This window comes from Capra hircus, chromosome 15 (genome assembly GCF_001704415.2).
Source record: "Capra hircus breed San Clemente chromosome 15, ASM170441v1, whole genome shotgun sequence".
NCBI lineage: Eukaryota > Metazoa > Chordata > Mammalia > Artiodactyla > Bovidae > Capra > Capra hircus.
In genome coordinates, this window is record NC_030822.1 from 34329450 (window position 1) to 34356023 (window position 26574).

The 26574-nt window shown below is 38.9% G+C and overlaps 2 protein-coding genes across 2 annotated transcripts; both read right to left on the reverse strand.

The window, feature by feature from the left end:
- On the reverse strand, positions 3805 to 4753 carry LOC102180409 (olfactory receptor 51I2-like). The gene is given in 2 exon segments (XM_013969666.1): positions 3805 to 4024; positions 4026 to 4753. Coding segments are annotated over 2 exon segments (948 nt in total).
- LOC102173402 (olfactory receptor 51I1) lies at positions 12994 to 13989 on the reverse strand. Its single transcript, XM_005689809.2, has one exon. The coding sequence runs from the start codon at positions 13946 to 13948 to the stop codon at positions 13004 to 13006; it is 945 nt and encodes a 314-aa protein (XP_005689866.1). The 5' UTR covers positions 13949 to 13989; the 3' UTR covers positions 12994 to 13003.

Sequence of the window (26574 nt, forward strand, 5' to 3'; positions counted from 1 at the left end):
CAACAGACATAAAGAACAGAGTTTTGGACTCAGTGGGAGAAGAAGAAGGTGGGATGATTTGATAGAATAGCACTGAAACATATACATTACCATAAGTAACTAGCTAACCAGTACAAGTTGGATGAATGACGTAGGGCACCCAAAGCTGGTGCTCTGTGACTACCTGGAGGGATGGGTTGGGGAGGTAATTGGGAGAGAAGGTGTTCAGGATGGAGGGAACACATGTATGCCTCTGGCTGATTTGCATTGATGTATGGCAAAAACCATCACAATATTGTAAAGTAACTATCCTCCAACTAAAATAAATTGATTAGTTAAAAAGAATAATCTGAACATCATTTGGAGTGTTGCTGCTAGTCAATCATGCCCTCTGAAGTGATAGTTTCTATGACAAAAGAAGTGACTCTGAAAGTAACTGTGACTAAAAATGAGATTTGATTACATATCTAAAGTGTGTTGAAGTGCATTCATCCTTTAGACTTGCAGCTTACTGGTAGATTCATCTGCTGATGACATCTAAAACCTAGAAGGGAATATCTGACTTGTCCCAAGAATTATTGCAACATCTTTGCTAAATTTTTAGATTTTATTTTCAATGCTGCATCCAAAAATAAAATATTATTACATATCTACCCTTTATACATAGTAGATACTCAAAAATATATTTGGATAAATGAAGAAAATGATTAGTCATTTATTAATGAAAGATATACATATTATTTATAATCCCAAATCTTTGGGTATCTCTCCAGAAGCAGTAATTTTCCTTGATGATTGACTGTGAAATTTGATCAATATCTAAGAAATTCACCTTGAATTTCACCTTCTTAGACAGTTTATAGACACTGTCATTGGTGGATATCTAACCTCAGTTCAGTTCAGTTCAGCTCATTTGCTCAGTCGTGTCCAGCTCTTTGCAACCCCATGAACTGCAGCAAACCGGGCCTCCCTGTCCATCACCAACTCCAGGAGTCCACCCAAACTCATGTGCATATCTAACCTAACGGCCTTCAAATTGATTACCTGTGCCTCTAGAGAAATAAGAAGATATTTTGGGGAATGCCTGAACACAAATATTTTTGTAAGATAAATTTTTAGATGTCAAACACCCATATAGTTTCTTTACTGAAATTGCTTTGTCTGGGAATGTAGGAGGTTTGACTGTGCCTCTGTTACACTATTTTTTTTCCTTTCTACAATCTTATTTCCTCACTTTACAAAAATGAAATAGTAATAATAATAAATTTTAATTTTTAAAAAGGAAAAAATATGAATAGACATAGTTCTTAAAGCCATTTAATATTTCCATCGTATATCCCAAATAGTAAACATTTCTGAGATATCAATCGAAAGGACTACTGGAAATATTGACATGGATTTTGAGGAAGTGAATGACACCAATGATAGCATATTCTAGTCTAAGACAAATGGTATCAATTTTACTGCTATCAACAAAAATAAAAAGTGATCCAATGGAAATATCATTTATTATATCATTAAGATAATTTTCATGATTTTCATATCATTTTCATCATTTAATTCCAAAGGCATTAAAAATGATATTGTGCAATGATGAATGGTACCAATGCAATTTTCTCATTTATGTTACCAAACTTAACAGCTTTCACATTTACAGAAAAGAAAAAAGTAAGTAGGAACAGAATTGTTATTGACCTATGTCTCATTCTATTAATAAATAATAAATATTTTCCAGATACAAGAAAAATAAAATCATGCAGCTCATTGAGATGGATTGAAATCAAATTTTACTTTTAATATATAAAAATTTGTATTATGCTCATGTTGTTTTTATCAATTAAGTATTAACATCAGAAAAATAACTCAATACATTTTTAGAACAATACTCTATGTGTGACCAAATTTTAAACATAAAATTTAAATATATATCTATATATTTCTTGGAAAATATTGTGAAAGATAAACCACTAAAATTTTTCCAAACAGAAAAATATATTATATGTATTACAAACTCTATGGTGGAGGTAAAATACAAATTTGAGTTTGAGGAGAAAATGGACTAACATAAAAACATGTGAATGGAATGTTAAAGAATATGTTCATGCATATTTAACTTCATAAGGTCTGGTATCAAAATATGCGTTTAGTTTACATTAGTTATTTTAAACTGTGATATAACAATTTATTTTAAACTTGATATATTTATGAAAGTGAAGCATTAGTCTCTCAGTCATGCCCAAGTCTTTGTGAACCCATGGACTATAGCAGCCTGCCAGGCTCCTCTGTTCATGGAATTCTTCAGTCAAGAATCCTGAAGTGGGTTGCCATTCCCTTCTCCAGGGGATCTTCCCAACCCAAGGATCAAACCTGGGTCTCTGGGATGCAGGCAGATTCTTTATCATCTGAGTCACCAGGGAAGCCTCAGTATGTTTACAATATATCCAAAATGTGTGCTCGACAACTATGTAAATCTATGATAAAATTTTAGGTTTTAACCTGAAAATGCCTAAAAGGATACCTAGTTTTTACCTATTAATTATTTATATAGACAATGTAAAAATTTGGTAACCACTATTTTAAACAGACCAAGCATTTCAAAAAGTTCACTGATTAAAGGTAACCCTGATGACGTGAATGAGCTCAGGAAGAATAGCATACGGTGAAAAAAAAAATTTCCCCTTGCATTTGTAAGCCCTAAAGTGTAAGAGGCTTAGATCCAAGGCCAGTTACTAATCAAGCAGCACAAGCCTATCAATCCACCATACACAGACCTCTATTATTTAGGATGTGTGAAGACATACTCTCTCATTCGACCGAAGGTTTCCAGGAAACCATAGACAACCACAGGCAGAAGCAAGAAGTGCCAACTAGAACTCTGCTGACAGTAAAAGAGAAGAGGTGGAGCAGAAGGAAAGATCCAAGCATACCTGCTTCAGGGCATGGTGAGGATAAGAGCCGGGAATGCAAATATCCAGACACCAGAAAAACAGGACCCAAGGCTCTACCAAAACAGAATTCTGTTGGTGTTTCTGTTGGGATTTTTCAGATCTGAAACCTGGTGGGTAAGGTTGTCCATATTTTACTCGATACCTAAGTTAAGGCCATTTACTCAGCTGTTCTTCATCCTCAGAATCTCCTGGCATATAAAATGTTGGTAGCCACTATTGTAAACAGACTGAATAGTCTGAGAGTAGACACCACTGGATAGTAAGCTGGGGGGAAGAGTCTGATTCCATATAGAACACTAAGGAAGTTGTTTTATACGTAGTTTTACCATAAATTTACTGTTTAAACAAGGATACTTTTGAGAGGAAGAAGGATTGCTGTTAATAACGATGCTGAGAAAAATGTGTAAATCACGACTATCTGGGACAATCCAAAAAGTACACTTATCTTGCTCAAAGTCATCTTACTAGGATGGTCTTTTACTGGGAGTAGATTTTTAATATCTGTCTGACCCATCAAAGCAAGAACTTGTTATATTTCAATTCAAATATCATTAAGTCTCAAGCCTCTACAGGTAACTTCCTATTTATCAGACGGTTTGGTGTGAGCCTTGAGGAAAACTGGCAAAGGGCATTCAAGATCTCAAGTTGACCATAACTGTCAGAGAGGGCATGTGTGTGGGCACATACAGACATACCTATGTGGATAACACGTGAGATGGCAAGGGGTCAAGGTAACTCCTGTGATCCAGTTTCAAGCCCGAGGCAATGTTTCTCACTCCTATTCTTCCCCAGAAATCCTGGTGTGGAGCTTAGCCCACAGAAGAAACACCACCAGAATTTATGGACTGATTCAAAGTCCCTCCCCCCTTGGAATGACTCAAAGTAATGCTCTCTTGCAGAAAAACAAGGTGACAATTCCCCATTGGATTGGTTTGGTCTTGACACTGTAGATGATGGGATTGAGCACAGGAGGGACAAAGAGGTAGATGCTGGACAGGAGTGTGTGGGCCAGAGGTGAGGCATGCTTGGCAGTACGATGCATCACAGACACACCAATCATAGGCACGTAGTATACAAGTACTGCACAGATGTGTGACACACGTGTTGAGGGCCTTCCACCGTCCCTCCCCAGAAGCAATGCCCAGCACTGTGTAAAGAATCAACATATAGGAGACCACAATCAGCAGTGAGTCCAGTCCAAAAGTGGCCAAGACAATGGCCAAACCCAGGATGCTATTGAGCTTAATGTCAGCACAAGGCAGCTGGATCAAGTCTGAGTGGAGGCAGTAAGAGTGGGAGAGGATGTTAGGGTGGCAATAGGGCAGTAACCTCAAGAGGACTGGAAGGGGAGCCATGAGTATCACACTCTTTAGTGTAATGACCAGACCAGTGGAGACAATACGGGGCAGGGTGAGGATGGCTGTGTAGCACAGTGGATTGTAGATGGCTACAAAGCGATCATAACTCATAGCCAGCAGGACCCCTGACTCCATGCAGGAGAAGGTGTGGATGAAGAACATCTGGGCAAGGCAGCCATCAAAGTCAATCCGGCAGGCATCAAACCAAAGGACGCCCATGACAGTAGGCAGTGTGGACACAGAGACACCCACCTCAGTGACAGCCAACATGGAGAGAAACAGGTACATGGGCTCGTGTAAGGCAGGATCTGCTTGCACCGCTGCAATGATTAGGCTGTTGCCCACAATAGCTACAGTGTACATGGTGAAGAAGGGGATGGACAGCCAGCCATGTTGGGCCTCCAATCCTGGAATGCCAGTCAGGAAGACAGATAGGAGGTCAAGATTTTCATTGCTCTCAGCTTTCATGCCACCAACAGCAGTGATCAGTCTTTACCTGCCACTTGAAAAAAAAAAAAAAATCAGTTAACTCCCACCCTTGAAGCCTTCTGCCTTAGTAGCCTACCTCAAAGAATGAAGAAGAGACAGATGGAAAGACATGGAGGAAATTGGAGTCATCTACATTATTCCTTGTAAAAATATTCTCACCTGCTATTCCCCTGACAGTGAGAGCCCTAAACTCTAATGCATAAAAGAGATATTTGAGACTACCCAATCTTATGAAAGATAGCATTATTTAAAAATTGAGAAGCACAGGAATAAATCAGAAATGGGTCAAAATCAATACTCAATCAGTTAATACATGATTTAACTTGTGAAAATAATAATATTCTCTTACTTGGATATAAGAAATAAATGAAAAAAATGGCTTCATATGTTTAGTGTTTCAGAGCTCTGCAAATGGATTCTCACAGACCTCAGTTTGGAGCTCAATTTACAGTTTACGTACAGTGTGACCTTGAACAGGTAACTTAACTTTTCGAGGCCTCTGTGTTTCTACATCTAAAATAGAAAAATAAAATATATCTATTGCATATGGACATTGTAAAAGTAAACGATATTATATGGTATGTATGGACAAACCTCATTTGTCACAAAGAGTAAAAATGAAGGCTTATAAACACTACCCCTGACCCATGGCATGGAGGAGGAACATGAATGATGGTGAAGAGTAAGAACAGCACCCAGGAGCACAAATCTTCAGGGAAATAATTCAGTCTTTGTGTGCTAGAAAGGATAACCAGATGGGCAACTGTTTCTCTACCAATCTGCCTTATTTCAGACCCATAAAAACCATGTTAAGTGACTGTCCTTAAGGCATTAAGTGGCTAAATTGGGACTAGAATCTAATTCTTTCAACTTTAAGTCCTGTGGTCCTTCCTATGAAACCCAGCTGCCAGCCTTCTGAAATTGCAGCCACCTAAGTAAGAAGACTGTGTGGATCACAATAAACTGTGGAAAATTCTTCAAGAGATGGGAATACCAGACCACCTGACCTGCCTCTTGAGAAACCTGTATGAAGGTCAGGAAGCAACAGTTAGAACTGGACATGGAACAACAGACTGGTTCCAAATAGGAAAAGGAATACATCAAGGCTGTATATCTTCACCTTGCTTATTTAACTTATATGCAGAGTACATCATGAGAAACGCTTGCCTGGAAGAAGCACAAGCTGGAATCGAGATTGCCGGGAGAAATATCAATAACCTCAGATATGCAGATGACACCATATGACATCAAGCCCTCTTGATGAAAGTGAAAGAGGAGAGAAAAAGTTGGCTCATATCTCAACATTCAGAAAATGAAGATCATGGCATCTGGTCCCATCACTTCATGGGAGATAGATGGGGAAACAGCGGAAATAGTGTCAGACTTTATTTTTTGGGCTCCAAAACCAATGCAGATGGTGATTGCAGCCATGAAATTAAAATACACTTACTCCTTGGAAGGAAAGTTATGACCAACCTAGATAGCATATTCAAAAGCAGAGACATTACTTTGCCAACAAGTTCTGTCTAGTCAAGGCTATGGTTTTTCCAGTGGTCATGTATGGATGTGAGAATTGGACTGTGAAGAAGGCTGAGCACCGAAGAATTGATGCTTTTGAACTGTGGTGTTGGAGAAGACTCTTGAGAGTCCCTTGGACTGCAAGGAGATCCAACCAGTCCATTCTAAAGGAGATCAACCCTGGGTGTTCTTTGGAAGGAATAATGCTGAAGCTTAAGCTCCAGTACTTTGGCCACCTCATGCAAAGAGTTGACTCATTGAAAAAGACTCTGATGCTGGGAGGGATTGGGGGCAGGAGGAGAAGGGGATGACAGAGGATGAGATGGCTGGATGGCATCATCGACTTGATGGACTTGAGTTTGAGTGAACTCCAGGTGTTGGTGATGGACAGGAAGGCCTGGCATGCTGTAATTCATGGGGTCGCAAAGAGTCAGACATGACTGAGCAACTGAACTGAACTGAAGTAAGAAGAAGGTAGAGATATTGGGAAGTTGGTCATCTTCACCTTCACAGGCAGAGCAAAGTAGAGAATGGCAGACAGATTTATTTTTCCTGCCTCCTAAGCAGACTAGGAGATTTACTTGCTTTATCCTCCTCTTCCTTGTTTTTGAACTCTCACTGCCATTCATAGTCAACACCTTTATTTTTTCTGCAGCTTTTCCTATTACTACTTAAGTGGAAATAATAGCCTCATCTATGACTTTAAAATATTTTATACATACTTTTTATTTTATGAGACGTGCCTTTACACCTCTGCTCTCCCTTGGAATCTTAGGTAAACTTGTGTCTGGTTCATTCTTGCCTCCCACTGCTTCATATTTCTAACACAAAGACATGCTCAATAATTCATGAATTAATAAAAGCATGATGAGCACATTGTTCAGGGTCATAACTGAAGTACATTCAGTTCTCCGTTCCATTCTCTAGATAAAAGTTAAACCAACGGGACACACACAGAGATAGAGGGGACCAAGTCATATAAAGAGCATTGAAGGAACCAGTGATGCTTTTTTTTTTTTTTTCTGAGAAGAAGAGACTGCAGCAGAGATGGTTGGGGATGGGTATAAGAGGTAGTGAGTGACAGATAGAGATGAAGATGACAATTTAGGGTCCAGGTACGGAAGATTTTTCTGAGTCAAAGCTACAAGATGAGACAATAAATTTTTATCAGTGAGCATGTTCAAGCAAAAATCATCACAATTGTGTAACCATTGATGGAAATGCTGGGGCTAGCATTCCAGCAGCTGCTGAACTGGGATTAAAGGCACTTTCAAGTCTCCTTCTGCCCTTGGGCCTGATGTTCCAGGAGGTAAAAATCTCTCCTGGTCTGTGATGCTGACAATATCATGACTTCAGTTCTGTGTAGAATAGAACAGGCAAACTCTCAGTCCCTGTCATGGGATTGCCATGTGTCCTTCACTGATAGAGCCCTCTTTGTAGCCTTATCTAAAAGTGCTGTCCTGGAGGACACCTGGTGCTGGAAGGTATATTACTCTTTTTTTTTTTTCTTCTTTTTTAGGAAAATATACATGAAACTAAGATTTTGGAATTTTTTTTTTTAATTTTTTTTCCATTGAAAGAGTTATACATTATGACCAAGTGGGATCCACTCTTGGAATTTGAGAATGAGTCAACAGACAAAACTCAATCAATCTGATATGTCATCTTAATAGAATGAAGGAAAGCAACCAAGATCATCTCAACTGATCCAACAGAATAATCCGACAAAAGGGAATTTTATTTTTATTTGTTTTAAACCCTTCCATCATAAGCCAAACAAATGATAGAAAATATAAAAGCATGGACAGAAATTCACTCAAAGACACAGGGACTTGAGAGAGGCTGAGGGAACCACACAGGGGCACAGAGAGAATTATAGACTGAAATACACTTCTTGTGCTCATACAAATAGATTTCAGACTCACCTGAAAGAGCTCAGTGAAGGGAGAGTTGGCTTGAAAGACAAAGAACCTGAGCTCACAATGTTTCCAGAATGAACCTCAAGCAGGTACTAGCCTCAGAGAGGTAGACTTTATGTCTCTGAATACGAGTTCCCAGGCACCAAAGCCTCTGGGGTCCTGGTTTTCCTGAGTGTGATACTGTGTTGGTAAAGGGGGAAGAAAAGGAGGATTAGATGTCACTTGGGAACAGAAGGAGGAAAAACAAAAACTATCCCTGGAGACGCTGCCCTCTCTCCAAAGAGAAAATAAAATTCCGACTGCATCCTTGCTATAAAGAGGAGAATTTTCCTCCAAGCTCCATAGCAACATTCTTCCTATCCCAATTATCCAGTCTCAAAATCAGAATTCTCAGCAGAGAACTCAGAGTTAAAATCCCCAGAGTAGGGGCTTAAAAATCCATGTTTTAGCAGAACCTAAAGCTTTACCCTCTAAACCACCAGGGAAGCCCTAAATAGTATATAATTGTTGTGTGTGTGTTCAGTCATGTCTGACTGTTTGTGACCCTCTTGACTATAGTGCACCCAGACTCCTCTGTTCATGGGATTTTTCAGACAAGAACACTGGAGTGGGTTGCCATTTCCTTCTCCAGGTGATCTTCCCAAACAAGGGGTCTAAGTGATATCTCCTGCACTGCAGGTAGATTCTTTACTGTTGAGCCTTCTGGGAAGCTACATGGTGTCTCAGAGAGTAAAGAATTTGCCTGCAATGTGCGAGACTTGGGTTCAATCCCTGGGTTGTAAAGACTCCCTGGAGAAGGGAAAGACAATCCACTCCAGCATGCTTGCCTTGGAGAATTCCATGGACAGAGGAGCCTGGTGGACTGCAGTCTATGGGGCCTCAAAGAGTCCCCATGGACTGAGCATGTAACACTTTCACTTTGGGGGCTTCCCAAGTGGTACTAGTGCTAAAGAACCTGCCTGACAATTCAGGAGATGTAAGAGACATGGGTTCGATCCCTGGGTTAGAAAGATCCCCTGGACAAGGAAACGGAAACCTGCTACACTATTCTTGCCTGGAAAATTCCATGGACAGAGAAACCTAGTGGGCTACAGTTCATGAGGCCACAAAGAACCGGACAGGACTGAGAACACCTATTTAAAGCATAGACCCAATGGGCAAACTCCAGAACTCAGAGCCAAGAAAATAGACCTTGAAGTGCAGAGCTATTCCCAAGATTTAACCAACAGATCATATGACCATGGCTACCTCCATCCACTTATAACTGGTGTTTCCTGCTCATTCCCACTCCCATCACCTCCAATCCAACCCTCTACCAAGTTCTACAAGACTGAGATCTCCTCCAGGAGAGACATCCCCACTGAAAGACCACTGAGTTCAAAGTCACATAGACATGAGTTTGAGCCCTAACTTTGCTATCTACTAGCTCCATAATTTCATGAAACTAGTATTCCTTCAAACTGGTACCTGATCTGTTAAAAAAAAAAAAAATAGACCCTGTCTATAAGGGATTCAAATAAAAAGAAGAAAGTGATCTTTAAAAATGTGATTGTACTACATGTGGTAATTATACTCATTAGAAGTTCTGCTAAAGGATCTAATTTCAGATACTCCAAATAGTTTATTTTTCCAAATAACTGATCTTCCCATTAAGTATTTCATTCTACCTCCTCCCTGTTTCAGTTTCAGACAGAGTAAAGGTGTACTGAGGGAAGGAATGGTGGGAGATCTCTATTTTTTCTATCAAGTCGTGGGATGGTTAGGGTATGGAAACAAAATATGGACATAGAAGAAATTTTTCCTTCTCCATGTGGAACTTTGATGTATCTTAGAGAGGCAGTTTGAAAACTCTTTCTGCTTTCCATCACTGTAGAATCCACTAGGTAAAAATTAATGGGTTAGGAATGAGAAGATATAATTAAAGAGAATGCAGAAAACAGTCTTGTGAATAAGGTCATAGAATTATGGAGAATAGAGAGACCTACAATGGTGCCTCAGGTTGAGCATAATAAGTTCCTCGTGAGGAGAATCTAGGTTTTGAGAAGACCCAAAGGGAAGTGTCTCTTAACTATGTCGTTAGAGGCAGCATAATTGGAAATAAGCATCATCTTTGATACAGTCTTTCATTTATTTAACTAGTCATTTGGTTGTTGATTTAATTCATATGTATTGGGCATATCAAACACTGTGCTAGATGTAAGATTTTAGGTTTGACTATCATTTCATTAACTCTTTTTCAACTTTTGAAAAGTCTTCTTTCAAGATTTAGTGTCTGCCACTATTTTATGAGAAAAGAAGTCAGGGAAAATAGTATTTGTTCATTGCAAGAGTGATAATGCCAAATATAATGTTTGTGCAAATCCCAACAACCGGGATCTATTACAAGTTAGGGCTTCCCTGGTGGCTCAGATGGTTAAGAGTCTGCCTGCAATATAGGAAGCACAGGTTTGACCCCTGGGTTGGGAAGATCCCCTGCAGGAGGGCATAGCAATCCACTCCAGTATTCTTGCCTTTAGAATCCCATGGACAGAGAAGCTTGGTGGGCTACAGTCCATGGGGTCCCATAGAGTTGGACTTGACTGAGTGACTATCACTTTCACTTTCATTTATGGAAAAATTATTAAACATTTTGCCCCACAGAGCTTAAATAGGGAAATAAATTTGTCTTGTGGTGTTTAAGTCAAAATTTTTTTCAATGGAGCAAAGAAAAGATAGGCACAATGCAGGTACACGTTTGGTGCAGAAAAATACAATCACATTAAGAATTTCTCATTTTAGAAAAGGAATACACACTTCAGAAGGAAGTTAATGGAGTTTGTAGAAAACAAAAAAGTCTCAGAAGTGGTCTTGATCAGGAGACTTGTATGCATGGAAAACTCACCCCAAGAACTCTTGCAAGATTCTGTATCTCAGTGTAACACCCAACGAATTATTTTCCCTTCTATATTGTATTTACTTAGAGGGTAGCCTTCTAGTTGGATTTTACCTGAATTTAGGATTCCAAGTTAGTTGAGATCTTAGCAGGTGGAAATTGGGAGAAAAGAAAGGAATCTAGTGATGAGGCAGGAGCCTGAGTGCTAGTGAAGAGGCTGGAGATTGTTCAGCCCATTTAAGTCATTTCTGTGTTCCATGTGCACCGCTTTGTGGAGATAAGAGGCTATAACTCGGTGTATCCCTTTACCACCAATGCCTTACACCTAGTTGTCAGGCACTCAATTTCTTCCAGCTTTAAAAATCACCTGCAAGCTTAGGCTTCCCAGGTGGCACACTGATAAAGAATCCACCTGCTGATGCAGGAGATGCAAGAGACACAGGCTCGATCCCTGGGTCTGGAAGATCCCTGGAGCAGGAAATGGTCACACACTTCATTATTCTTGCCTGGACAGGCTACAGCCCATTGGGTCACAAAGAGTCCAGTTTGACTCAGCGCATACAAACAATCTTAGGCAGTCTCTCAGGATCGATCTTGTTTCCAGAGCTTCTTAGTGTGAAACCTCCCCTTTGTCTAAACAAAGCTGTTTGCAATTTTCCCAAATAGTCTAGACCAATAGTCTAGTTTAAAGGTTTTCAACCTGTAATATGTATCAGATTTGCTTGGAGGACTTATTAAAAATACATATTGCTGGACCTTACCACCTAAGAGTTTCTGATCAGGATATCTGAGGAAAGGCCTGAGAATTCGTATGCCTAATAATTTCCCAAAAAATGCTAATGACACTAGTCTGGGAATGACACTTTAAGAACTAGTTTTTCAGACTTATTATTCATGATCTTTGTTATTTTTGTTGCACATTAGATACCCATAACCTTAGAGGGGTTAAAAAAGAGAAATACTATGCCTCTCAACCTTTAATCACCCCAAGGTCTTATTAAAAGCAATTTAAATTCAGTAGGTCTTGTTCAGGGTCTAAGATTTTGTTTCATTAACAAACCACCAGATATAACAATTCTGTTGTTCACTGGACCACACTTGGAGTACAAGGTCTAAATACGTTTGCCTAAATATTTTTTTCTCAAGCAGTTTGTTATGCCAATATCATTACTTTCCTGTCTTTCTGCCACCCTGACCAACTACCATAGCCCTTCTCTTCCTTCGTAGTCTACCTCACAAACATAGAAAAAAAAAATTTATTTCCACAAACCAATGGGCCCTTTCTCCCCATTCATGCTAAGTTGTTTCAGTCGTGTTCAAATATGTGTGACCCTATGCACTGTAGCCCACCAGGCTTCTCTGTCCATGGGGTTCTCCAGACAAGAATACTGGAGTGGATTGTCATGCCCTCCTCCAGGAGATCTTCCTAACCTAGAGTTCAAACCCACATCTCCTTCATTGGTGGGCAGGTTCTTTACTACTAGTGCCACATGGAAAGTGCCCTTTTCCACCCAAAGAAGCACCAAACTTCCACTGAATTTTGTCTTCAGTGTATCATTTCCTCACTCTTGGTAGTAGTAGAATTGTGTTCAAGGGTAAGTGCACTGTAGAGCTTCCAATATTTTCACATATGTCAAATATATTTCAGGGCATCTTTATTTTTACGGTTTTCCCTTGATAAATCTATCTCTTAAGAATATGTCTTATTCATCATTATAACGTTGCTAGCAACTAGCACAAAGCTTTTCATAGAGTAAGTGTTCAATACATATGTCATTTTACTGAGTCCGGTGTTCTTTTATTAGTTCCATATTCACCGCTATCAAGATCCTGGTCCTTTTCCTTGTTTTAGCATTCCCAAAGTCAGAAAAAGTCCCAGTCCTTCCTCCAAAATGGTTCTCTCAGGGTCTGCAGCATTCCTCAGCCCCAAGACTTACAGAAGACTTGACGGATCCCTCTGCGTATCTCCTTTGTCTTCACACTGTAGATAATGGGGTTGAGCATGGGGGGTATAAACAGGTAGACATTGGACATCATGACATGAACAACAAGTGGGGCACTTTTCCAGAAGCGGTGGATCATGGAGACAGCGATTATAGGCACATAAAAAGCCAGTACTGCACAGACGTGGGACATGCAGGTGTTGAGAGCTTTGAACCGCTGCTCCCGGGATGCAATTGCCAGCACGGCTCTCAGGATCAATGTATATGAAAGCAGGATAAAAGTTGAGTCTATGCCATAGGTAAAAATAACCACAAAGAGCCCATAGATGTTATTAACATGGATATCTCCACATGCCACTTTCATGAGATCTGGATGGAGGCAGTACGAGTGATGTAAAATATTGCCTTTGCAGAAGGGCAGTCGTTTCACCAGAAAGGGGAAAGGGAAGAGAGTGGTGAAACTTTTGGCAAGGATGCCTAGGCCCATAGCCAAGATGCGGTTGTTGGTGAGCACAGTTGCATAGCGTAGTGGGTCACAAATAGCCACAAAACGATCAAAGCTCATGGCCAGAAGTATGCCTGATTCCATGAAAGAGAAAATATGAATGAAGAACATCTGAGCCAAGCAGGCATCAAAGTCAACATGACGATTGTTGAAGCAGAAGGTAGCGAGCACGGTGGGAAGTGTAGAAAAGGACACTCCCAGATCATTGAGAGAGAGCATAGAGAGGAAGTAGTACATGGGCTGGTGTAGAGTAGGCTCTCGAATCACCAAAACAAGGATGGTGAGGTTGCCTATGATGGAAATCAGGTAGAGGGTGCAGAAAACCAGAGCAGCCCAGGCTTGACCTGTCTGCATCCCAGGGATGCCTGTTAGCTGGAGTGTGGCTGGCTGGAAGGGGGTGCCATTGAGGCCCAACATGGCAGGCAGATGTAAGAACACAGATGGGGAATGTGCCCAAGAGGGTGTGTGGGAATGTTCTTCACTCTTTTTCAGACATCGTATCTCCAACACAAAAGGTCAGAGATTGAAAATGTTGTCTTCTGGTCCTACTTCCTCCATTAGACTATGAGCTCTTTGAGGATAACTGAGTTCTACTGATCTCTGACTCACCAGAGCCCAGTTCCCTCTCACGACCATGTTATAAACTCCATGAAAGTATGATGAACAAGTGAGCAAGAGCAAAGTGACAGGACAGGAGATTATATGAGATAGTTTCCTAATTCTCACTTAAAACTCCAGTATTCCTTCACTTCACCATCTCACCCTAGAAAACATATTCTGGAAATTTTGAGAAAAAATTAGAAATTAAGATGTACAGGGAAAAGGAAACACTGTTCTTGTCTCTGGGAAACATTTTGTAGGTGTCAAAGATGAAACCTCTACAGCTAGAAAATTACAGCTTCAATAACTTTACTCAGACTTTACATCAACCTCCTTATCACTTTGAAGTCTTAAATTCTATTTTTTTTTTTAATCTTCTGACTATGGCCTTCCACCTACCAATAATCTTACCTTCTCACCACATGATCTTGCTTTCAAAGTTTTAACCATTCTTTCATCTTCTTCCATTTATCTATTAACTCTTCCTTCCTCACTGCTTTCCTGACCTACCCTCCCTCTAGGACTGGTATCTTTATCTTCCCTTCGCCTCTCTTTCACATTCATAAAATACACCATCAGTTCAATTCAGTCGCTCAGTCGTGTCCAACTCTTTGTGACCCCATGAATCGCAGCACGCCAGGCCTCCCTGTCCATCACCAACTCCTGGAGTTCACTCATAACCACTGATAAATTCTATAACAAAATTGGGTGTGCAGCTGGATAAAGCCAAAGAAGCAAGTGCTTTATTGGGGAAGAAAGAGGAGACAGAGTGAGATTATTTACCACTACCAAAAACTTTAACTTGCTCTCAGCTAGCCCTTGGTTTCTGAGAAAAAGGTGTCTCTTCCCCAAGCCCAGGCCCTCCACCTTTAGGACTGTGTTTCTTGCCATTTCACTCAGAGACGTCTTCCATTAGTCTGTTGTACTTCAACCTCTCACTTTCCATCTCTTTCCCATCAAGCAATAAGCACATACAAGATTATCCCATCATAGAAACATAACTTTCCTTCTCTAGCTTCCATGCTGTTATTCTTTCTCAATTCATAGTCAAACTGCTTGAAACCCTGTCTCTCTAGATGCCAAGGAAGGGGAGCTTGTTTGCATGTCTGTTTTTCCAATCCATTCTGAGATCCCCAGATTCAAGCATTTGCCTTATCAGTGCTTGATTTACTGTATTGTGGCTTCCACACTGCACCCTCCCAATTGAAACTAATTTCTGTGTGGTCATTAGTGACCTCTTTGTCACCAAATCTAATGAAAACATTCTCTTTCTTAATCTATTTGACTTTCCTATGAGATTAACATGTTGGTAACTCATCCTTTTAGAACTGCCTTCTTACTTCAGAAGCATTTCCCTAATTTTCCTCCTTCCTTGGCATTTTCATCTCTACCTTCTTTATTGATTCCTCTTTCTCTGTCTTTATCCTTTTCCAGCCTAACTCCTGGAAAAGAAATCAATAGTCAGAATAGTAAAAATTAAGAAACCATGTCATAAAGGACTTCTTTCCAGTTTTTAACCAAAATATCTCTGTAATTATATATCTCTGGAACAGATAGCTCAAAATTAAAGCTTCACTCTGTAAAGAGTAGAACAGTGGTTTCCAGGGGTCTGTGACAGGGTTGGAGGAAAGATGGGGAGATGCTGATGAAAAGGTGCAGACTTCCAACTATAAAATGCATGTTGACTATAATTAATAATTCTGTAATATGCATACTTAGGATTCCCTGGTAGCTCAGTCATAAAAGGATACTTCTGCAATGCAAGAGACAGGAGTTTGATCCCTGGGTCTGGAAGATTTCACTTCAGTATTCTTGACTGGGAAATCCCATGGACAGAGGAGCCTGGTGGGCTAAAGTCCATGGAGTCACAAGAGTCAGACATGACTTAGTGACAAAACCACTACTACCAATATACATACTAAAGCCTTTAAGAAAGTAGATCTTAAATATTATCACCACATTAAAAAAAATGATAATTATGTAAGGAAATAGAGGTGCTAACTAAATTCATTATGGTGATCATTTTGCAGTACATTTGCTTACCAAATCCTCACATTGTGTAAGTTAAGGTTACATATGTTATATGTCAGTAATAGCTCAATAAAGCTAGAAAATCTATATTTAAAATTAAAAAATAAGATAAAACTGCTTTGAAATTTAGAAATAGTTAAGCCTCATGTTTCTTTGACTTTTCTAGTTTCCATCATCTTCCTAGCCCTCTTAGTAAAATCAGTAAAAGTAGATGGTGACTAGAGGCTGGAGATGCCCTGATATCAGCAATAGTCATAAAAGTACATGGACCCTAAGAAGGAATTATATTCATTTGGTTTCCCTCCTTTTCAACTGAGAATTCAAAGGAAACCTTTAATAAATAGGAGTTCTTTTTCTTACTTCCCCTGTAAACTTTTCTCTTCCTCCTCACCTAGGTTTAAAAGTTGATGTCTCTTTAAAAATCATCTTAGATACAACCTCTCTTATATCTACTTTTTTATCATCTTCATTCCAAGATGATTTCTAGATCTTGGAGAAATGGAAAAACTCTTAGAGGATCAACAACCATGAAGGACTCTTCACAAGACAGGTTTACCCCACTGTCCTTAATCCCTGGTGTGCAAATTTATGTAGTCCAGGGGGCGTATTTCACCAATGTTTCAGATTTTCCTCACTATAGAAGGTAACTTTGAAAATGTCTCCCCCAAGGAAAACATGATCTGTCACCACCCAGCAACAATTTTTTCTTTGTTTTGACCAAAGGGGTGTCAGTTAAGTCTTGCTAAATATAACTAATCTAGATATAAATATATATAAAAAAACATAGATACAAGCAATGTACTTCTTTTGCACAGCATGTATATGAGCATGTATGCTTATACACAGTCACATAAAGGTACCAATGAATACACTCCTGTGCACACTTATACACCCATGTAGTCATAGGCACTACCTCACATCACACAGATAGAAACTATTGCATAGTCCCTTGCTCAAATAACACTAGCACAATCACAGAATTTAATAAGACTAATAGTTCCTCATTGGTATTATATGGTATGCTGCAGATATCCTTCCATGTTTATACCCACCTGAAGGTATATATCTAGTTCACATGCGCACACACACAGTGCTATAAATGCATTAACAGACTCACAGTAATATCCTAATCAATTATGTTCCCATGGCATACTCAGTAATGAAAATCCAGCTAAAACTGAAGACTTCATTGTTCAATGACTTCAGTTCATTTGGTTCTTGATTTTGACCAGCTACACACCCAAGAGTTAGGTATAGGATACAATAATTCAAATTGCAGGGGAAAAAATGTGGATACCATCAACACAAAATCTAGATTTGATGAACCGTCTCTTAATCTAAACGTGTGTGGTTTGGTACTAGGATTTTCATTTAGATGGCAACCTGGCATCAGGGTTTGTAATCACGGGCTTTGGAAGAAAAGCTAGTTATCTGATGTCTAGAGAGTATGAGGGTCTGAGTCTGCCTGGAGTCACAGTAAAAGTGTTAAAGTTTGGGATAAGTTCTCAATAAGGAGCCCTGATGAGCAATCTGAAGGAGGTGGCACTCACTGGATAGCAGACAACTCTTCCCTGTAACTGGAGGCAGTGGTCTGTGGATCCCCCAGGCTGAGCAGCATCAGTCCAGTCTTCTGTGACTCATAAATATATCAAACCACTAAGCTTGTTTGTTTGTGATGGGAGGAGGGAGAGTGAAAATAATGGGGAGGGTGGTGTCAGTGAGTAATGGACTGCCCATAGGAGGACTGCTCCCAGGAGAAACTTCTCAGCCTCAACAGCACTAATGTCTCCATCTATATCCGTTACTGTGTTATCCTTTACTATGTTAATCCTTCCTTGACCAAGGAATGCACACCTACTTACGCATACAAAGATGCATCATAGACATTCTGAGACCCTTCCTCCCCACAGATACACCCTTAGGCACATTCAGCCCTTTATTTACTAACATTTACATTGCCTCTTTTCAGTTCAGTTCAGTTCAGTTCAGTCGCTCAGTCGTGTCCGACTCTTTACAAACAGATAGAAACAAATATATTCCTGCAATTCTCTAATGCTCTAGTCACTGATCACACATCTGTACACACACAGACACAAGAGTTTGCTGGACATAGACCATTCTTCAGCAAGCACAAACCCCATTCAACTGCAATGAGAATTCAATCTGATATAAATGATCTCAAGACCTATTTTAAATCAACCCTGAACATCTTCTATATAACTATAAGATCAATTTTATGTATTTAACAAAATTGATACCTTTTGATATGATTAAAGACAAGAATCAAATTTCTCAGCTGCAGCTCATTTTATTCCAAGGTCAGCTGCTTATGGTGAACAAATCAGCACTCCGGGTCATACCTGTGCTTCATCCTAGGGGTATTTGGTTCTTCCCCTACACTGCTTTCTCTGCAATCAAGGCTACAAAACCACACAGGAACAGCTATAACACTATGATTGCTGCTTTCATGGAGAAAATGAACAATGCTATGAATAAAGAATCAATTCTACTTGAGTTAGGTTATAGGATATGTTTTGAATGTGTGCCAATTTTGAAATAACTCCAAGATAACCTGGCTATTTGGCTTTGAGAGGGAAGATTATTATATACAATAGAAACTCTAGTTCTAAAAACTAAGTCCAACTGTGATTTTTAAAGACTACAGTGACTTGATACCTTACATCGTTCTCACTATGAAGGTAAAAGTCCATAGGAGATCATGTATTTTACAGTTCTAGTGATATAACAAGACTGAGGTGAGTGGATGAATCCTGCCTCTATGCTATACCAAGGATTCACCTCTCACTCTCTGTGATTCCTCTCCATATCACAGGGCTCCATTTATTACCTGAAGGATATCCCAGACTGTAATGTCAGCAAATCATGGCATCCAGTATCAACATTTCATGGCAAATACATGGGTAAACAATGGAAACAGTGACAGACTTTATTTTCTTGGGCTCCAAAATCACTGCAGATGGTGACTGCAGCCATGAAATTAAAAGACGCTTGCTCCTTGGAAGGAAAGCTATGACCAAACTAGACAGCATATTAAAAAGCAGAAATAAAGTACTCATAGGTGCATGGGTTAATTTTTGGGCTTTCTATCCTCTTGGTCTACATTTCTGTTTTTGTGCCAGTACCATATGGTTTTGATGACTGTAGCTTTGTAGTATAATCTGAAGTCAGGAAGGTTGATTCCTCCAGCTCCTTTATTATTTCTCGAGACTGCTTTGGCTATTCTAGGTCTTTCGTGTTTCCATATGAATTGTGAAAATTTTTGTTCTAGTTCTGTGAAAAAATCCATTGGTAATTTGATAGGGATCACATTGAATCTGTAGATTGTGTTTGGTAGTATAGTCATTTTCACAATATTGATTCTTTGTACCTAGGAACATGGAATATCTCTCCATCTATTTACATTGTCTTTGACTTCTTTCATTAGTGTCATACTTTTCTGTGTACAGTTGTTGTTGTTTTTCTTTTTTTCTCCTTAGGTAAGTTTATTCCTAAATATTTAATTCTTTTTGTTGTAATGGTGAATGGGATTGATTCCTTAATTTCTTTTTCTGATTTTTCGTTGTTAATATATACAAATGCAAGTGATTTCTGTGTATTGATTTTGTATCCTGAAACTCTGCAAAATTCACAGATTAGCTCTAATAATTTTCTGATACTATTTTTAGGGTTTTCTATGTACAGTATATGTCATCTCCAAATAGTGAGAGATTTACTTCTTTTCTAATCTGGTTTTATTCTATTTCCTTTTCTTCCTTTCTTCTTTTTCTTATTGCTGTAATTAGGTCTTCCAGAAGTATTTTGAATAATAGTGGCAAAAGCGGACACCCTTGTATTGTTTCTGATCTTAGAGGGAATGCTTTCAGTTTTTCACCACTGAGAATAATATTTGCCGTAGGCTTATCATACATGGCCTTTACTGTGTTGAGGTAGCTTCCTTCCTTCCATTTTTTGAATAGCTTTAATCATAAATGGGTGCTGAATTTTGTCAAAGGTTTTTTCTATATCTATTGAGATTATCATATGAGGTTTATCTTTCAATATGTTAATATGGTGTATCACATTGACTGATTTGCATGTATTGAAGAATCCTTGCATCCCTGGAATAAACCCAATTTGATCATGGTGTATGAGGTTTTTGATGTGTTGCTGAATTCTGTTTGCTAAAATTTTGTTGAGGATTTTTGCATCAATAATATTGGTTTGTAGTTTTCTTTTTTGTGTTGTCTTTGTCTGGTTTTGATATCAGGGTGATGGTGTCCTCATAGAATGAGTTTGGAAGTGTTTCTTCCACTCAGTTGTTTGAAAGAGTTTTAGAAGGATAGGCATTAGCTCTTCTCTAAATGTTTGATAGAATTCTTCTGTGAAGCCATATGATCCTGGGCTTTTCTTTTCTGGGATATTTTTTATCACAGCTTCAACTTCAGTGCTTGTAATTGGATTCTTTATAATTTTTATTTCTTCCTGGTTCAGTCTTAGAAGATTGAACTTTTCTAAGAATCTGTCCATTTATCCCAGGTTATCTATTTCATTGCCATATAGCTCTTCATAATAATCTCATAATCCTTTGTATTTCTGCATTGTCTGTTGTAACCTCTTTCTTATTTCTAATTGTGCCGATTTGATTCTTCTTTTTTTTTTTTGATGAGTCTGGCTAAAGGTTGGTTGATTTTGTTTATCTTCTCAAAGAACCAGCTTTTATTAATCTTTTTTATTGTTTCTTTCATTTCTTTTTCATTTATTTCTGCTTGGATCTTTATGATTTCTTTCCTCCTAATAATTTTGGGGAGTTTTTGTTCTTCTTTTTCCAGTTGTTTTAGGTGTAAATTTAGGCTGTCTATTTGATGTTTTTCTTGTTTCTTGAGGTAGGACTGTATTGCTATAAACTTCCCTCTTAAAATGCTTTTGCTGCATCCCATAGGTTTTGAGTTTTCGTGTTTTCATTGTCATTTGTTTCTAGAATTTTTTTTCATTTCCATTTTTATTTCTTCAGTAACCTGTTGGTTATTTAGAAACGTTGTTTTATCTCCATGTGGTTGTGTTTCTTACAGCATTTTTTCTTGTAAATGGTATCTAGTCTCGTAGCATTGTGGTCAGAGAAGATGCTTGATGTGATTTCAATTTTCTTAAATTTATCAAAGTTTGATTTGTGAGCCAAGATGTGGTCTATCTTGGAAAATGTTCCATGCATACTTGAGAAGGTACTTGAGAATGCTTATTCTGCATTTGGATAGAATGTCCTGAAGATATCAATGAGATCCATTTCATCTAATGTACCATTTAAGACTTGTGTTTCCTTATTAATTTTCTGTTTTGATGATCTTTCCATTGGTATGAGTCGGGTGTTAAAGTCTCCTACTATTATTGTGTTACTGTCAATTTCTCCTTTTATGTCTGTTAGTGTTTGTCTTGTGTATTGAGGTGCTCCTATGTTGGGTGCATGGATATTTACAATTGTTACATCTTCCTCTTGGATTGATCCCTTGATCATTATGTAGTGTCCTTCCTTATATCTTATAATTTCTTTACTTTAAGGTTTATTTCGTCTGACATGAGGATTGCTACTCCAGCTTTCTTTTGCTTTCCATTTGCATGGAATATATTTTTCCATCCTCTCACTTTCAGTGTATATTTGTCTTTAGGTCTCAAGTGGGTTTCTTGTAGACAGCATATATATGGATTTTCTTTTTGTGTCCATTCAGCCAGTCTGTGTCTTTTGGTTGGAGCCTTTAATCCATTTGCATTTAAACTAATTATTGATATATACATTCCTGTTTCCATTTTCTTCATTGTTTGGGGTTGTTTTTGTAGATCTTTTTTCTTCTCTTGTATTTCTTGACTATATAAGTCCCTTTAACATTTGTCGTAAAGCTAGTTTGGTGGTAATGAATTCTCTTAACTTTTACTTGTCTGAAAAGCTTTTTATTTCTCCATCAATTTTGAATGAGATCCTTGCCAGGTACAGTAATCTTGGTTGTAGATTTTCCCTTTCAGTACTTTAAATATATCCTGCAATTCCCTTCTGGCCTGCAGAGTTTCTGCTGAAAAATCAGCTTTAAGTGTATGTTACTTGTTACTTTTCCCTTGCTGCTTTTAATATTCTTTCTTTGTATTTTGTCTATTTTAGTTTGATTAGTATGTGTCTTGGTATATTTCCCCTTGGGTTTATCGTGTATGGTACTCTTTGTGCCTCTTGGACTTGGTTGACCATTTCCTTTTCCATGTTGCAGAAATTTTCAACTATAATCTCTTCAAATTTTTTTTATATGCTTTCTTTTTCTCTTCTTCTTCTGGGACCACTGTAATTCAAATACTGGTGCATTTGATATTGTCCAGAGGTCTCTGAGACTGTCCTCAGTTCTTTTCAACCTTTCTACTTTATTCTGCTCTTCAGAAGTTATTTCCACCATTTTATCTTCCAGCTCACTGATTCATTCTTCTGCTTCAGATATTCTGCTATTGATTCCTTCTAAAGTGTTTTTAATTTCAGTAATTGTGTTGTTTATCTTTGTATGTTTGTTCTTTAATTCTTCTAGGCCTTTGTTACTTGATTCTTGCATTTTCTCCATTTTGTTTTCAAGATTTTTTATCATCTTTACTATCATTATTCTGAATCCTTTTTCAAGTAGTTTACCTATTTGCTCTTCATTTATTTGGACTTCTGTGTTTCTAGTTTGTTCCTTCATTTGTATAGTATTTCTCTGCCTTATTATTATTATTTTTTAACTTATTGTGTTTGAGGTCTCCTTTTCCCAGACAAAGACAGCCTCTTCAATAAATGATGCTGGGAAAACTGGACAGCTACATGTAAAAGAATGAAATTAGAACACTTCCTAACACCATACACAAAAACAAACTCAAAATGGATTAAAGACCTAAATGTAATACCAGACTCTATAAAACTCTTAGAGGAAAATATGGGCAGAACACTTGATGATGTAAATCAAAGTAACATCCTCTATGACCCATCTCCCAGAGTAATGGAAATAAAAACAAAAGTAAGCAAGTAGGACCTGATTAAACTTAAACTCTTTTGCACAACAAAGGAAACTATAAGCAAGGTGAAAAGACAACCCTCAGAATGGGAGAAAATAACAGAAATAAAACAACTTACAAAGGAATAATTTCTAAAATATGCAAGCTGTTCGTACAATTCAATACCAGAAATCAAACAACCCAATCAAAAAGTGGGGAAAAAACCTAAACAGACATTTCTTCAAAGAAGGCATATAGATGGCTAACAAACACATGAAAATATGGTCCACATTGCTCATTACTGAAGAAATGTAAGTCAAAACTAGAATATCACCTCACACCAGTCAGAATGGCCAACATCAAAAAGTCTACAAACAATAAATGCTGGAGAGGATGTGGAGAAAAGGGAATGCTCTTGCACTGTTGGTGGGAATGTAAATTGATACAGCCACTATGGAAGATGGTATGGAGATTCCCTTAAAAAACTAAGAATAAAACCACCATATGACCCAGCAATCCCACTCCTAAGCATATACCCTGAGGAAACCAAAATTGAAAGAGACACATGTATCCCATTGTTCATTGCAGCACTATTTACAATAGCTAGAACATGGAAGTAACCTAGATGTCCATCAACAGATGAATGGATAAAGAAGTAGTTTTACATATACACAATGCAATATTACTCAGCCATAAAAAATAATGTATCTGAGTCAGTTCTAATGAGGTGGATGAACCCAGAACCTATTATACAGAGTGAAGTAAGTCAGAAAGAGAAAGATAAATACCATATTCTAATGCATATATACACAATCTAGAAAAATGTTACTGAAGAATTTATTTACAGAGCAGCAAAGGAGACACAGACAAAGAGAATGGACTTATGGACATGGGGAGAGGGGAGGAGAGGGTGAGATGTATGGAAAGAGTAACATGGAAGCTTACATTACCATATGTAAAATAGATAGCCAACGGGAATTTGCTGTATGGCTCAGGGAATTCAAACAGGGGCTCTGTATCAACCTAGAGGAGTGGGATGGGGAAGGAGATGGGAGGGGTATATGTATACCTATGGTTGATTCATGTTGAGGTTTGACAAAAAACAGCAAAATTCTGTAAAGAAACTCAATTCAGTTTAGTCGTGTTTGACTCTTTACAGACCCATGGACCGCAGCACGCCAAGCCTCCCTGTCCATCACAAACTCTCAGAGTTTACTCAAACCCATGTCCATTGAGTCAGTGATGCCATCCAACCATCTCATCCTCTTTCATCCCCTTCTCCTCCTGCCTTCAATCTTTCCCAGCATCAGGGGCTTTTCAAATGAGTCAGTTCCTCATATCAGGTGGCCAAAGTATTGGAACTTCAGCTTCAGCATAAGTCCTTCCAATGAATATTCAGGACTAATTTCCTTTAGGATGGACTGGTTGGATTTCTTTGCAGTTCAAGGGACTCTCAAGTGTCTTCTCCAACACGACAGTTCAAAAGCATCAATTCTTCGGCATTCAGCTTTCTTTATAATCCAACTCTCACATCCATTCATGACTACTGGGAAAACCATAGCTTTGACTAGATGGACCTTTGTTGACAAAGTAATGCCTCTGCTTTTTAATATGCTGTCTAGGTTGGTCATAACTTTTCTCGAAGGGAGCAAGCATCTTTTAATTTCATGGCTGTAATCACCATCTGCAGCTATTTAGGAGCCCCCCAAAATAAGTCTGCCACTGTTTCCACTGTTTCCCCGTCTATTTGTTATGAAGTGATGGGATGGCAGCTGGAGAGGTGGCTGCATGGCCAAGGTCAAGAGCAGTGGCCATGAGGAGATACCCCACATCCAAGGTCAGAGAAACCCCAGTAAGACACTAGGTACTGCAGTGACTGTGAGGAGATACCCTACGTCCAAGGGCAAAGGAGAAGCCCCAGAAAGATGGTAGGAGGGATGAAATCACATTTAGAATCAAATCCCATACCCATCAGAGATGCTCAGAGAGCTCAAACAAACTTTGTGTGCACCAGGACTCAGAGACCCTACAGAGACTGAGACAAAACTGTGTTTAAGTATCTCCTGTGGAGGTATGGGTCAACAGTGAACTGATCAGGTGCAGGGGCTCTGGGTAGAGCAGACTTGGGTATGGTAGGGTGCAGCAGACTTGGATATGGCATAAGCCTTCTTGGAGGAGGTCGCCATTAACCCCACCATAGAGCTGCCAGAAATTACACAGGACTGGGAAATAGACTCGTGGAGGGCACAAACAGAACCTTGTAAAGCAATTATCCTTCAAAAAAATAAATTAAATTTTTTTTTTTAAGCAGAGGTATTACTTTGCTGACAAAGGTCCATCTAGTCAAAGCTATGGTTTTTCCAGTAGTGATGTGATGTGATGTAATAGTCGGACTATAAAGAAAGCTGAGTGCCAAAGAATTGGTGCTTTTGAACTGTGGTGTTGAAGACACTTGAGAGTCCCTTCACAAGGAGAGTCCTTTGCAAGGAGATCAAACCACCAATCGTAAAGGGAACCAGTTCTGAACATTCATTGGAAGGACTGATGCTGAAGCTGAAGCTCCATCTGATGCAAAGAACTGTCTCATTGGGAAAAACGCTGAAGCTGGGAAAGATTGAAGGCAGGAGGAGAAGGGGATGACAGAGGATGACATGGTAGGATGGCATCACTGACTCAATGGACATGAGTTTGAGCAAGTTCTGGGAGTTGGTGATGGACAGGGAAGCCTGGCATGCTGCAATCCGTGAGATCGAATAGAGTTGGACACGACTGAGTGACTGAACTGAACTGAACTGAATATCAGCTAGCTTCCAGATACATTCAGTAGTTAGGAAACACTGACACACAGAGATTATGTCACTCCCTCCATTCTCCTGCCTAAAGAAGTCTCTGGAATGTGTTACGTTTCTTCCACAGCTCCAGCTTTTGCCAGTTGGAACCACCCTGGCTTCAGTTCTGGTGATCCCACCTCGAGTCTTCAGCCTGTGGATCATAGTGGCAAATCTCTTAAGTTGTATTAGCAACAGCAGATCCATTTCCTGGATCTTTTGAAATATGTACAAACAATTTCCAAGATTAAGCTCACTCTGTTTTATTGCACTAGTTATTTTGTTATTGTCTCTCAGTCTCAACTACACATTTACATTACCTTGTGGTACTGGGTCTCTGTAAACTCCATTTCTCACTTTCCAATCAGTTCCCCAGATCTGCAAATAGGATGTGCTAAGAAACTAGAGCAAGACGGAGGATTGTTTTTTGTTGCTTTCAGTGTTACCCCAGCAACACTTTTGCACTTGAGCGACAATGATTCTTTCCAATGCATTAGCTGGTTCTATTTTCTAGCTTTCCAAGAGCTTCCCTGATGGCTCAGTAGTAAAGAGTCTGCCTGCCAATGCAGGATAACTGGATTCAATCCCTTA